General features: G+C 31.2%; 2 protein-coding genes across 2 annotated transcripts; one reads left to right on the top strand and one right to left on the bottom strand.

Annotated features, from left to right (window-relative positions):
- The first annotated feature begins 8,239 nt into the window (after positions 1-8,239).
- LOC107892553 (F-box protein At1g30200) lies at positions 8,240-9,301 on the top strand. The gene has a single exon (XM_041100218.1). It carries the CDS (start codon positions 8,240-8,242, stop codon positions 9,299-9,301), a length of 1,062 nt encoding a protein of 353 aa, XP_040956152.1.
- A 2,352-nt stretch (positions 9,302-11,653) lies between these two features.
- On the bottom strand, positions 11,654-14,896 carry LOC107891439 (RNA-binding protein Y14). Its single transcript, XM_016816244.2, has 4 exons — positions 14,489-14,896; positions 12,913-13,049; positions 12,350-12,501; positions 11,654-11,869 (listed from the first exon to the last, which is right to left on the bottom strand). Exons 1-4 carry the CDS (start codon positions 14,751-14,753, stop codon positions 11,824-11,826), a joined length of 600 nt encoding a protein of 199 aa, XP_016671733.2. The 5' UTR covers positions 14,754-14,896; the 3' UTR covers positions 11,654-11,823.
- Between the last annotated feature and the right edge of the window lie 476 nt (positions 14,897-15,372).

Here is a 15,372-nt window from a genome sequence, read left to right as displayed (position 1 = left end):
TAAGAAAACTACTTGAGAAAGAGTATATTATGCTGTTTTAACAGTGAACTAATTCTTGCTATGGAGGCTCTGTTTGATACAATGAAAAAGAAAATTATGTTACCCATGATACTTGGTTGTAACTGTTAGGTTGTTTAGCTGGTGTGAAGATTAAGCTTGGAAGTGGAGTTGCTGCTGCTTCCTTCCAGGATTTGATCAAAATATGCTATCACCTCTATTTACTTTAAATTGTTTATATATTTAAGGGTTGAATTTTTTTTACTTAAAACAAATTGTTAGAAATTTTTAATTTATGTCAAACTTGACATGCATGATCTACATCAATAGAGAAATAAATTCAATGGTCGGCTTGTCAAAATATTAATCATATAAAAAGTTATGGTTAGTTTTACATCACTGTAAGTGGATCCCTTCCAAACCATGGAATTTATCGATATAATTGTACTTATCATGCATGTAAATTTATTCAAAATTGTTATACTACTAAGTAAAGTTCATTTTAGTCCCTCTACTAACAATTACTCCAGATTAATCCTTGTGCATTAAAATTATTTTATTCAAATCATGACATTGTTTAATTTGCTATTAAGTTGCTAATAATTTGGACAAAATATCATACCAATTAATTTACCCATGACCCAACTGAACCCGTAAAAAAAACCCAACCATTCCAAAAAAAATCCATGCATCTTTAAACCATATTGTGGTTGAAAAAACACAGACTTAACAGATTTTTTTAGTCAGACAATAATTCAAAAATACATGGAAATTTTTTTGGGAAGATTGAGTTTTTTAATATACAAATTTAACATATCATAATTTGAATAAATTTTTAATATACAAAAACTAATCTGAAATCATTTTTAATAGAAGGACTAAAATGAACTTTACATATTATAGGGACTTCCAATAGACTTTGATTAATTTTGAATGATTTGTTTTTCTGGATTGTGATGAAAATATTCATGTTTTCTATTTTTCTTCCTCTCACATCTTTTCTTACCAAATCACATTTTTATCTTCTTTCCTATATTCCATTATATTCTTCTATCCTTTCAGTTTTGTACATAATCAAGCACACCTTTAATTATTTAATTCAATATATTATTAATAAATAAGATAATGACGGATCATTAAAATTTTTAGGGTAAACTATTCAAATAATTAATTAAGTTTGAGGGCATTCCTATTTAGGTCATCATTTTTTTTTGTTAATTTAATCACTCTCATTAGATTAATTGTATTTTGTAATCGATCCATCGTTAAAATGCCTTTGGCCACCAAATGGAAGGCTGACGTTACCTTTTTTAATTGATATAATAATAAATTTAGCCTTTAACATTTTACATATTCTATCAACTTAGTCCTAATTCTAAAAAATTTGACAAAATTATCTTCAATATTTACATATTTTGTTAATTTGGTGTTGACCTTAAAAAAAATTTTAAAAATATATTTTTTTAAAAATCTCAAAATAAAAATACATAAAAATTCAAAAATATCATAAATATATAAGTAATATAAAATTACAAAATATATATATAAATATTTGAGCATCCATGCAAATTCAGTAACCGCGACGACAATGATAGTAGGAGGGGAGTATGAGAGGGTCATGCCCACCAACAATAACAACAACAACCATTACAACTTCATATCTTGAATAGCATTGCCCGCCAACAATGGCAGTGACGTACCCAGTAGCCTCCTCCGAAAGGGATTTCTTTGGCAACCCCAAGCCGTCGCCCCACCGCCATGATGTCTCCCTATCGTACTCGCTTCCATCCTCCCCTTAAGGGCCTCTCCCTTCTCTGCTTTTTCATTGCTTCCTTTTATTCCTTTCTTGTCTTATAAATTCAACTTTTATTTAGGTAGCTTCATCGTTATTTTCACTTGCTGAAACTAAGGGATATCAAGGTGTCAGGTAGTATCTCTCATCTTAAAGGGAAAAAAATGCATATTAAAATCAAAGATGACTCTCTTGTCAATGTAAGGGACCTAAAGGTAAAGCTGTCACATTGCATTGCCCTTGTATCCTAGTTCAGTCACATGCATTTTCATTTCAGCATGTCTCCACGCTAATTGTCTTTGATTTCCATTTGCTTGCATTTATGCTCTTTTACTTCTGATTGGTATATGTTATAAATTAAAGAACAAAGACGATAAACATCAAGAGAAATAGAACAACAAAAGAGAACTATGCATCTTATTCATCAATCGAGAATAATAATTTATAATATTCTTTCTAAAATTTATATTTATAGACATAATAAGCATAATTATATAAAATTCTATTTTTAATGGACATTAGAGTATTAAACTATATTAAAATTCTTATCCTAATGGACATCCATTTTATAATAATAAAATATTTATAACACTCCTTCTTTGATGTCCATCGATATATAATGTGTTTCGTCAAAACCTTAGTAATATAAAAATCCTATAGCAAAAAAATTCTTAGTGAAAGAAAAAGAACGCACATATCCTATAGTTTTCTCATTAAAACCTCACAAACAAACCCAATAGTATAAAACCTCGATTAAGGAAAAAAGAGTACAACACGTATTTACTCTCTCTCATGACATCATAATATCTCAGTTTCTACATTTTTTAATATTAAATACTATCTTTTTAAATGATCATTTGAATGGATTTGATAAATGTTTATATAATCTTTCTTTTGAAAGTCACTCAGTCATGAGTGAGAAAGAATTTTGGGGAAATATATTATAATCTAAACAATAATTATAGCAAGCTCTGTTCATGATCCTTTTATAATAATACATATGTTCAAACCAATTTAATAAATATTTATGCAAACAAATTAAACCATTTTTTGAAATTTTCTATATGCTTTCAACAATCTAAATCCTTCAAGGAATTTAATATAAATTTCATTATATAATGATTCATATAGAAGGTTGTACCAACAATCATTAGATACGTGTCAAGCCTTTCATAAATTATACCCCACTAGCTTTATACATTTAGAAATTCGGACTTCTAATCTAGAAATTTGGACTTCTGGTCTAGAAACTTCACATATTTGGACAAATTTATTCAAGATGCTTATTCTCTTCCATTATCTCAATAAAATTATTGCATGCAAAACTGTTGACGACAATTTTTCATTTTAATTCCATATTTTCTTGTAGTGACCAGACTTATTAAGATATCTTTATTTTCATCATTCATTTTCAAATTCTGGTACTTGAATCTCTTGTGGAGTTTTAATAATTAATTATATATTGGGTCTCTTTTGGAGCACCTATCTTCGCTATAAAATCATTTTAATTTATTATTTTATTTTACGAGAATTTTCACCGTTGGAATCAATCAATCTACTATATTTCATACATTTATTAATTTCATTTAGGGTTTGTTTGTTTCACTGAAAATGACTTTCAGAAAATGATTTACTTTTTTTAAAAAGCTAATATTTTCTTGTGTTTGGATGAATTTTTGTAAAATATTTTCTGTTATTTGACAAATTTCTTAAAAATATTTTATAAAAGTTGTTTTAAATTAAACAAACATACATTTGAGATTTTCTTATCTTTTCATTGTTTAATAGAGTTTATTTTATATCTATAAATTTATATTTTACATTGTTTTTACATATATTAAAAATATTTTATTAAATTCAGGTTCATTCCATTTTTTAGTTACATGATTACCAAGTGAGTATTTTTTATTTAAAAATGTGGTATCAACAAAATTAACAAAAAAAATTTAACAATTTCAACAATTGGACTTGATTTTCAAATCTGAAAAGTAAATGGACTAAATTCTTGAATTACAGAGACTAAATTATAAATTTGTGAAGAGTACATAGACTTATGACATATTTTAACATTTTTACTACAAAACATTTATTATTAATATGTTTATAATTTTAATAAACATTTATTATTTAAATATTGAATATTGAATATTTTCAATGAAGAATATTATTTAAATTTATTATTTTTAAAATTTATTATTAAAATAAAATTAAAATATTAAATAATTTATTAATATAATAAATTATATTAATTATATTAATAATTTGTTAGATGACAAAGTATAAATAATTAAATATGTATGTTTAATAATATTGAAAATTATAATATTTTAAATATTTTTAAAAATAAAAATAAAATTTATTATCAACATTAAACTTGATTTAAGTTAATTTTTATATAAAAATAAAATTACCTATAGAGATGAGCTTTAGAAAATGACTTACGCTCTTCAAATTAGTAAGTTATTTTACAAGAAAAAAGGCTTATTTTACGTTGACATGTAAGTCATTTTCAGTTGGTCAAGCTGTTTTTTGTGAAACAAACACAAGAAAATGTAGAAAACATTTTCCGTAAAACCTTTTACATGTAAACAAACGGATCCTAAATCTAAAAAATTGTCTTATTGGCACTTCTAAATATCAACTAGTATATAACACTTAGTTGTTTTCATTAGGTCAATAAATGCATTTGTGAATTATCTTTTGAACTCTTGATTCAAATTACTTTTTACAATAATCTAGTTAATGATAATTCATTCCAAGTAATTATTTCATCCAACTATTATTTATCTCTCCCTAATTTGAGAAAACTATTAAATCAAAGTTGTAATAACCAAATAATATCATAACTGAATCAAAAATTCCATCAAAAAATTTAATAATAAAACGAGACTCATAATTAATATGTTCTCAACTTTCTTTGAATACCCAAATTTTTACAATGTGGATGAGCAACTTGAACTTATACCACGTATTCAAATAAATAATTCCAAAATGAGTTGTATTTGGATCTTGATCAAAAGCCATTTATAACGGAGAATATTTATATATGTACAAAAAATTTGTCCTCAAAAGTAATACTTAGTTACTAATTGGAGACAATTAATAATTAATTATGCTAAATCATTTTATACGTATAAACAATAGGCTTTTGTGAAAGTTACTCGTACAGACAATCTAGCATACAATAATCATTGAAAACACGAGAAATAAACTCACCAACATTAACAAGACTTGTATTGATTTCATAATTTGAAAGTTTTGTTCTTAAACAAATAACTAAATAAGTAATCTCACAAATGACAAATTGTGAGTTAATAACTCACATGTGATTATTTTTTAATTTTTAAATACTTTTAAAATAACTTTTTTATTTTTAAAATAATTTTTTAATGTTTATTTTAAAAATGGGCCGGGCCGGGCAAGGCTCAGGCTTATGATATTTTTCCCGAGCCGGGCCCGGCCCATGGACAGGTCTAATCCATATTCAAGATTATGCCTTTTAATTTATTAAATATTGTTACATTTGTTTCAGAGAATGGAGCAAATTTGGTAGGACGGGTTTTATGATTTTTCATTTAATAGCTTATTATTTTATTCAATCACAAGTAAACATTATATTAGTTCAAATATGTATTTTAAAGCCTTTTTCACGGTATTGCTACTACAGGAGCACATTTGAAGCATAAAAAATTTGAAAAAAAAAAATTCTAACAAGTTTTCATAATTAATATTCTCCCCACATAATTTTGCAACTTCAAGTACATCGAATCATAATCAGTTTTAGATGGAATCATCACATTCTGATAGTCAGATATTTCTCTTAAATTATTTCATATAAGGCTCGCTATAATTGCTATTTTAATATGCATATTTACAAAATTGGAAACATTGTAATTTGTCTAGATAATATAATAAAATTCCAATATATATATATATATATCAGTTACTAAATTAAAGAGTTAAAATTCCAATCTACCATATTTGACAAATTAAAAATATAAAGCACAACAAATTCGAATAATCAAAAGTAATGACAATTACTACTCAAGATAATAAACTTTATGCTCTTTTGTTCAATACAGCAGTAATTAAAGTTTCGACCCAATATTAATTCAATTGTCAAATATTTAATTATCCAAATATTATGCATAATAATTGAATGCTTCTCTTTCCTTATCAAAATAAGAAAATACTGGTGTATCAACTCTTGCCTCTCTTTTCTTTCCATCTGCAAATGAATCCCTTCATCATTTTTTTGGCATAACATTTTCTAAGGCTTTGGATTAGGTGAGAGGTTAAAAACAACGATAAATACTTAAGGCTATAGGTTTGAATCTTACTGTTGATGATTTTTTGTTTTCTTTTCTTCTCTCCAATGGCAACTGGTTTATAAATTTCTCGACGCAAAACAAATCTTTAGGTAGCCAAGCAATTTAATTAGCGAAGAAGAGTGACGTGAGTTTGAATCCACAGTTAGATACCTTCTTCTTGAATCCTGATCCGATTACTTTATTTAAATTTTATTCACATGTAATTGGGAAAAAAATGGTGTTTTAGGTGAGAGATTAGAGTTATTTCTTATGGGTAAAAGGGGTGTGGGTGTAGGGGAATTTTTTTTCAAAATCTTTTGGTTTAGAAGAGAAATAGGAGAGACCAAACAAAAAGTATACATTTTATTCATCAATAGCAATAATAATTGACAATGTTTTTCTAAAATCTATATTTATAGGCATAAGAAGTATAAATGATATAAAATTGTATTCCTCGTAAACATCACAATCTTAAATAAATCAACCTTCTTATCCTAATGGGCATTCACTTTATAATAATGAAATATTTATACAAGTGTAGTACTTTTTTTTATATTTTAATATTTTATAATATATTTTGTTTTTAATATTACTTTTTGAAGACTTCTAATTTTTTAATCTTTTGAAATTTTAGGATCAATACTAAATTGATAGAATATGTAAAATATTAAGGGTTAAAATGAAAAGAAACCACGCCATCATTTATCCCGTGACCAAAAGCATTTTAACACTGAATTGATTAAATTAAAAAATATTCAGTGACTAAAATAGAAGCACTTTAAAACTTAAAAGGACTACATGAACAGTTTGCCTAAAATGTTAAAAATTGTTTAGTTATTTATTAAATGTTAATAAAAGAATGGTATTGAAATTTCTAGATCTCTCTTTGAAATTTACTTCCCGTACGTTCACGAGCTTCGCATTTTTTATTATTTTGATAAAAACACGTTTCAACATTCATCAATTATTATTATTATTATGGAAAAAATATTTGATATATCATTGATTTATAGGTGTCACACCTGATTAATTAATAACAAAATGATATATCATCATTAAATTTAATAAAAATATGAACAATGTGTGAATAATAAACATAATTAAACATTAAACATAACCATTAATAACTCTCCTATTCAGGGTCTTGGTATTTATTTATAATTAGTTATGTGTAAATAAAGTTATTGTTTTTTTGTTTTATTTACGGGAAACTACATCTATTGTCTCTAATTTTTTTTATTAAAATTACATTTTAGTCGCTCAACTTTTAAAAGTTACATAGTTGTCACTAAAGTTATCGAAGTGTTACATTTTGGTCATTCATCCATTACCTTCTGGTAAGAGGATGACGTGACATGCTAATTTAAAGGGTTAATAACGAATTTAGCCCCTAAATTATAACTAAAATATCAATTTGATACTTTTAAAAAGTTCTTAATAATAATTCTAAAAAATTTAAAGGGTAAACTACTCAAACAGTCACCTAAGTTTTAATGCGTTCCTATTTCAGTCTCCGAATTTTTTTTGTTAATTTAGTCACTTCCATTAGATTAATTGTTATTTTTAGTCACCGAATAGAATGCTGATGTGGCAGTCTTTTGATTGATATAATGCTAAATTTAGCCCTTAACACTTTACACATTCTATCAAGTTAGTCCTAGTTTTAAAAAATTTAATAAATTTAACCCTCAATATTTATACATTTTGTCATTTTAGTCCAAATTAAAAGATATATAATTTAAAACACTCGAAAAATATAACTTATTATAAAATTTGTTCATAGAGAAAAGTTAATGTTGGGCATGTAATGATAAGAAAACAAAATGAGGGATAGATAAGGTTTCCACGCCATCACTGGGGCTCTTATGATTGTCAACTTTGAACAGCTCCCCCACACTGACCCTTTAGGCCATTAAACACAATCAATGTTGCTTAAAGCTTAAACAAATGACAAGGTCGGCCTTTCATAGAATAAATCAATAAAATAAAACCTTAGCTTTTCAAGCGTGTGCAAATCCATGGTCAAAACGCGTACACTTTGAATTCTTTAGAAGGAAAATCACCAAAATCCTATAAAACATCCTCCCATGCTCTTCTTTACAGGATACCCAGAGCTTCATTTCGTTCCCGCAACACCAAAATGTGTTACAAAACCCAGGAAGAAGATGATGATTTAGCTTACTTTGATTGTCTTGCAGATGCTCTTCTTCTTCTCATCTTCAACAAATTGCATGATCTCAAATCTCTTACCAATTGTCTTTCAGTCTCAAAGCGTTTCCGTTCCCTTGTTCCTTTCACCGACACCATTTTCATCTCAATCCCACCTCTCCCAAAGCCAAGCAATACTGCTGCTTCGTACATAAACAATACTTTGAGACAGGTTTTTCACAACTTGTTCCTCAAACCAGTCAGATGTTTCCATCGCCTTATGGCTTCCCCCAAGTCAACGACAATGTCATTTGATATCTCTTGTTGTCACTCAAATGGGGTTTTGAGAATTTTCAAGGAAATGAAATCGTTGCATTTAGAGCTTCCATTACATGGAGCTGGTGAGTTGGGATCAAGTAATGGAGCTACTTTCCTTCAATGGAAAGCAGATTTTGGAAGCAACTTGAGGACTTGCATTATCGTTGGGGCTACATCTTTTCAAAAATGCAATACGTTTTCATCATCGGCTATTTTCTCACAACGGAAGGAAGAGCGGGTATTCATGGAGGAAACCGTGTTAAACGATGACGAGCTGAAATTAAGAGTAATATGGACCATTTCTTGCTTGATTGCTGCATCAACGAGGCAATATTTGTTGAAGCAAATCTTAGCTGACAATCCAAACATTCCAATGCTTGAAAGAGTGGTGATTTCTGATGCAAACAAGCAAGGGATGTTTAGTATGGGAAAAGAAGAGCTTGTTGAGATGAGGAACTCCATTGACACAAAACAAGAAGCATCATCATCATCAATGGAGAGAAGTCCAATTCCAGAAGTGAACATGAAACTGTGGTACTTGCCTATGCTTGATTTACCGGATTCAGGGTATGTGATGAAACGGGCAACACTTGTTCTTATCAGACCTGTGGTCGATGGGATGATTGAAAACAACAGTGATGATCCATTGGTGGGAGATGAAAAGCCTTTTAGTGAAGCTGTAAGGGAGATGATCAAAGTGAAGAAGAGTTATTTGATGACAATGAGTTCTTTTTGAGATTGTTATAGCCTTGTTTCTTTACGTCCATGTAACATACTTGATGACTTCAGAATTTTGTCTTTGTAAATGAATTTCTTTTTAAGTTAAAATATCAGTAGATTTTTTTTTATTAGAAAACTATTCTCCGGTAGAAGAAACCACCGAGCAATCTTGAAAGAATTGGTCACAGACCAATATCATCTAGAGCCGGCAAGGAAGAAAACAAACCCATTAGAAACTGGCGACTGACACCATCAACCACAACAGCCTTTAAGCCGCTTCAAACATATTAGGGAGACTTTAGATGGAGAGTACATTTATATACAGTTAGTATAAAAACAGTAATGATGATGAGATTAGATATTATAGTAATACTGTAATACGAGACAAAAAATAAACTAAATACACTGTACCACACCCCACCGTCCATCTAAACCGACCGCTAGACCAGCTCAGAGCACTAGGAAAGCACTCAAATCGGAGGCCCTATAATCCCGATGGAGAGTGGTCCGCTTCGTTAAAAAAAAAGGGTGGGTACTCCAACTGAAGGGGAATTGGGGATATTAGGAATCTGAAAGGACCACTTGGAAAAGCCCATGGACTAAAGGATGATGGGCCTGATGTTGGGCCAAACACAACTATTCAGAATGGGCTAGAACGTCAGGATAAGTAGGCAAGTGGACTTGTGAAGTAAAAGGCCCGGAAAACCCAAACACCAAACTTAACGTTAGCACAGTTAGAACAGAATCAACTGAATCAAGCAGCAACAGCTAGATAAATAATAGTACGGTTGTTATAACAGAATGGCCTATATAGGGTCTGTAACAACTAATTTTGCTCATGAATGAATTACACAACTATTTCCTTCCTAAATCCCTTTCGTCTATTCTCAATCCCTAAATTCTCTTAAATTTCAATTACAAATTGGTATTAGAGCTTCCAAAGATTCACTAATTCGAGCTGGGAAAACACAATAAAACCATTGTCATGGTTGGGTTTGATGGTGCCAGGATGCAACAGCTCCAGGGGCAACTCGATATCCTACAAGATGATAACAAAATTCCAAAATTGTGGGAGAAACAAAGAGAAAGTAGTGATGCAAAATTTGAAGAACAGCAAAAAAGTACTGAAACTAAGTTCACAGAAACCCAAGGATACATTCCCAGAATCCTGGATATGCTATCCAAGGGACAAAGGCCACTACCCCCTAATACTGCAACTACACCCAGATACCTCAAAAGACCTTATCGAAAGCTGATGGGAAAAAGCCCATGCACATAATGGTCATTGATATTCATGAGAAATTCACCTACCAGCTTGGAGAACCTAGGGTCCTAGCATCACATCCCATTCAAAAGAACACCCTTCTCCTAACCATCACCTACCCAAAATGGGAATACATATAGTTGGGTCCAGCAGTAAGGAGATGCTAGAAGAATCACCAGTCGTGGACAGGGACAGTCGTACAATGACACAAGGGAATTTGGGTTTGTTTAACCCCAAACCAAAAATAGAACTTCAGAACTTTGATGGCCAAAATCCAACAGGATGGGTGCAGTAGTGTCGGAAGTACTTTTTCATTATTCCATGTAGGAGAAAATCAAAAGGTGGAAATAGCTTCCAGGTTTTTAGTGGGTAAAGTAGAAACTTGGTATAGTGGGTACATCATGCAGAAAGAAAGAATCACGTGGGAAGAATTTACTAATGATCTCTGTTCGAGATTTTGTGATAGAACCCGTCTAGATGTGGTGGAAGAATTCAATAAAGAAGCACAGAAGGGAACAATTGAGGACTACCAAGAAAGGTTTGAAGAACTTCAAGCCTTCATGCTGCAATACAACTCTACTTTGATAGAAGAGTATTTCATTTCCAGTTTCTTAAGTGGGCTGAAGGATGAGATCGAGACAAGACTAAGGTTAATGGTCAGATTGATTGTATGGGACAACTTGATCTTTTAAGCAAAAGGAATAAAGGAATCAATATCTTACAAACCATTGTCAAAGGGCACTCAAGTTTCATTCGCATCCCCTTCATCCCTACAATAACCAAGCGCCTTTCTTCTTCCTCTACAGCTGACGGTCAATGATAATCCACCTCCTCTCACACCCCAACACTATCATTGCGAAAATAAGTGGTTAATGAACTTCTCCTATCTTAATCATATTTAAATACATTTATATCTAATTTTTATACCTCCTTAATTCATGCTTTACAAATTTTTCTTGCTCTGTCACATTGTCATATTTTAATTTTTTGCCCCCGTAAGTTGCCATGTCTAAAAACCAATCAGCACAACCTTGATACGAGAAAGCTTACTAAGGAAAAAAAAATGTCATTACTAATATCTTAGAAATTAAAAAAAAAACTAGATGAACACCAAATAGCAAGTTGTTAAATATAAAGCCGAAAAACAGCATTTGGAAACAAAGCACAATCACCACTCCACTTGAGTCGCCATAAACGAAACAGGATGATTTCAGTAAATTTTCAAGCACCAAATCTCGAAATATCTTGTTCTAACCCTCAAAATAGGGAACAAGTTAGTATCTTCTCCTAGGACTCCTGGAGCGATGTGTCCGTCCAGATCTGCGAAATTTAGAAAGGGTATTGTTAGATTTAAATGTTGCACTTATTTTTAAACTCATGGAGAGAAGATACAGCTTAAAGTTCCATCTTATGGCTAGAGTTGGGTAACTTTGTGTAATACAAATTAAAGTGGAATTTGAACATCGGAAAGAAGAACATTAAACATAATTTTGTCATAAAGTTGATATCTGTGTTTGTTTTCTTTCTAACCAAGTTAGTTTCTAAAGGAAAAGGTAGAACGCTTAAGGCTCACTTTAGAGATTTGGGCGGAATGTTGGCATCAGGCAACCAGGTTTATTTAAAAGCTGGGTTGTGCTCAGGTCGTTGCCATACAATTTTGGATTGCTTCAGTTCAAGTAATAAAGGGCTGTAAATTTAAGTCCAGTTTAGTTGAACGAATGCATCATTCTTTCACCACTTACAACTGATATAATTAACAGACCTCAATGAAAATCCAAGAGCATATAAATAGAGACAAACCTCATATTTTTTCGTTTGAAGGCTCCAACACTAGGTCCATTGCTAAAGGCCCAATCAACATTGATGGTTTGTGTAAGAAGTTCTGCTCCATCCATTGTCGTTATGGCATTCTTTGCTTCTTCAAACTTTTCGTATTCAATCAGTGCATATCCCTAAGAGGAAAAACTCTCATTACTTTTACTTGAGCAAAAATATTCAATCCCAGAAATTACCGTAGAAAAAGGTAAAAACTTGTCAAAGATTTGTCCTTTGTTATCTCATCTTCAATCAATGCTATTAAATAAAAATATTGCAATGTGTCAAACTAGCATTTAGTAACAACATGGATGGTTAGAAACAGTAAACTGATTGATATCTTAAAATAAAACTGAATCCACATTCTCTAATACATACAGAAAACACACGGAGATAAAAATGTTAAACAAGCAGACATAGATAACCAAAACATTCCAATGCACATACAAGAATGCAATGTGAAGAGCTCCACAACCAAAAAGAGAACATAATACTACACTTGTGCAATGGTCATAGAGTGAGATGCAACAATTTACTAAGTTGCCTACCTTGACAAATCCAGTGCGGCGATCAAGATTTAAATGCAAATTCTTGATCTCACCAAATTCACCAAATGCATTGTGCAAATCATCCTCTTGGGCTTCCTCATGTACACCACTGACCAAAATAATCCATCCTTCAATAGCTGCATATTTATTAACGAGACATAAAAGAAAATATTATTATTGAGAAAAGAGTTCATAAACGTAGAGGAAAATCTTAATTCATTCTTGTACACAATTGCTTTTAGAGACCTTACTCTACAAGTTGAGTTATATTGACATTGTGTAGGAAAACTAGGGGTGGTCACACGGAGCTCATAAACCTTTAAATAGCTGGATAGATTGAAGGTTAGGTTCAGTACAGTATAATACGTTTAATGAACTCAATTGGGTGGTTGAAGCATGGCAAAACAGGTAATAGCAGTCATTGAAGAAGAGCATACAGATTTAAACCTGACCAACAATGAAATAAGAATCTTTTTCCTTTTCTTTTGTTGGACATATTGTCCTAGATGGAAGGGAATTTCAAATATCCTCCACATGATGTCCCAACAAAATTCTGAAGACAGGAAAACAGGATCAATTGCCATCCCGTTATTTTGATAATGGAATAAAGTGAACCTCAAGAATCAGCCAAGGATGTATATACACATAGTATCAACAAAGTTTCCTCCGAAATCAAGAGAAGATTTCTATAAAATGTAATATATTTTTTATTGAATTTTGGGTCATGTTCATCACACAGGTTTAAAAAACTAGTATCTATAATAGCAGAAAAAGGAAACTACTTTCAGGAATTCCCTCTAATTCCTAATACAATTTCCACTTTAGAAATATTAACCACCACCACCTAACAGGCGAGTGCAGAAAGAAACAGATCTAAAGCCTAAATGACAAGTACTTCTTACAGTTTGTGCGATGCATACACAACACAGACCACGAAATTCATGAAGACTCTGCCATTAAATTTGTTCTAGTCTCACAAATGACTTGAATATATTATACCTCCAAACTTACAATCTCTAATGAAAAGGGTAATAAAGCAGTTATTGTCAATGAAGGGTTCCTACAAGGTATAATATAATTAGAAAATATTCACAAAGACGAAACTAATAACATTGCTTCTAGGAAACGAACTATCAAAAGGTTAAGTTCTAAAGACCCACAAAACAACTCATTTTGATATATAATCCTCAAAAAGCCCATTATAGCATGAACCAATGATTAAGATATCTTCTCAAGGAAATTTATTCACTAAGATTAGTCTTTTGAACTATTTACTTATGAATAAGCTTTACTCGCAATTTTTAGCAAATGCCAACTGAGTCTTAGCATTGTATAATAAGAATATAAACAAATTAAAACTATGTTCTGAATATTTTCAATACTAGCCTATTCAAACTACCAAACCTCCCAGTTTATTTCGACCAAACTGATTCTAAAACCATTGAGAAATTTCAAAGCCGTAATTATCTTGTATTCCAGACCACACATAAATAAAACCCTAGATAAAACAAATAGGAAACAACTTAATAAACGAGGAGAGGAAAAAGGAAAAATAGGGTTTATTGGAGGGACTAACATCTCTGGGGACCGAGGCCACCATCAGTGCCAAGGGACTCGAAGTCGCGAGAGGCGAGACGGGAGTGGCGGTCAGCATCTTCCTCGCGGAAGCCACGGCCCTTGGTTTTCTTAGGGGCAGAAAGAGAGGCTGAAGCACCGCCAGTGATGGCGGACTTGAGCTTAGGCATGGGAGCTTGAGGGGAGGCGTCGCCGGCGGCGTCCTCGTCCATGAGGTCATCTTCCTCCGGCTCGAAATCCACCGCTTCCACGTCAGCATTGGCCATCACTGCGATCTGAACGTGCCTTAACTTTTCGAAAGTGTTCAACAAAATCTATTTGTTACTGGATTCAAAATTCGGGAGTGTGCTGTGGAACTAACTGGAAAAAGAAAAGTATGATTAATTAAGCTTAGCTGATTGAGGTTCTGAAACTGAACTTGGATGGGTCTGCTCTTCCATATTTTGCACACAGGAAGTTTTGGGCCCAAATTTGGACTTCATTCGTAACCCAGTTCAACTAGGTTTGGACCCGGTCTAACCTTTCCACAGTTAAGCCCAGGCCGTAGAGAAGATTTCTGCCTTATTGCCAAAATTTAATTAATCCTAATTTTCTATTTTTTGAATACTAAATTTTTATTATTCCGTCAACTTTACGTAGATACGGTGACATTCACTTTTTATAAAGATTACTATTTTTTTTAATGTGTGAAAATCTCAAGATTCAAGCTCGAGTTCTACTATATATGCATGATGTTTGGGGTTTTAACTTTAATTTTTATCATGTATAAATCTTTTTCAAATTTATTCTAATGATATATTGATTTTATAATGTTAATTATGATGAATTGTTTGGATTTATTTTTATATTTAAGTTAATTCTAATATTAATTAATCATGTGTTACT

This window comes from Gossypium hirsutum, chromosome D09, assembly GCF_007990345.1.
Source record: "Gossypium hirsutum isolate 1008001.06 chromosome D09, Gossypium_hirsutum_v2.1, whole genome shotgun sequence".
In the NCBI taxonomy this organism is placed as follows: domain Eukaryota; kingdom Viridiplantae; phylum Streptophyta; class Magnoliopsida; order Malvales; family Malvaceae; genus Gossypium; species Gossypium hirsutum.
The sequence above is the reverse complement of the archived record's forward strand: the minus strand, read 5'-3'. Positions and strand labels throughout refer to the sequence as shown.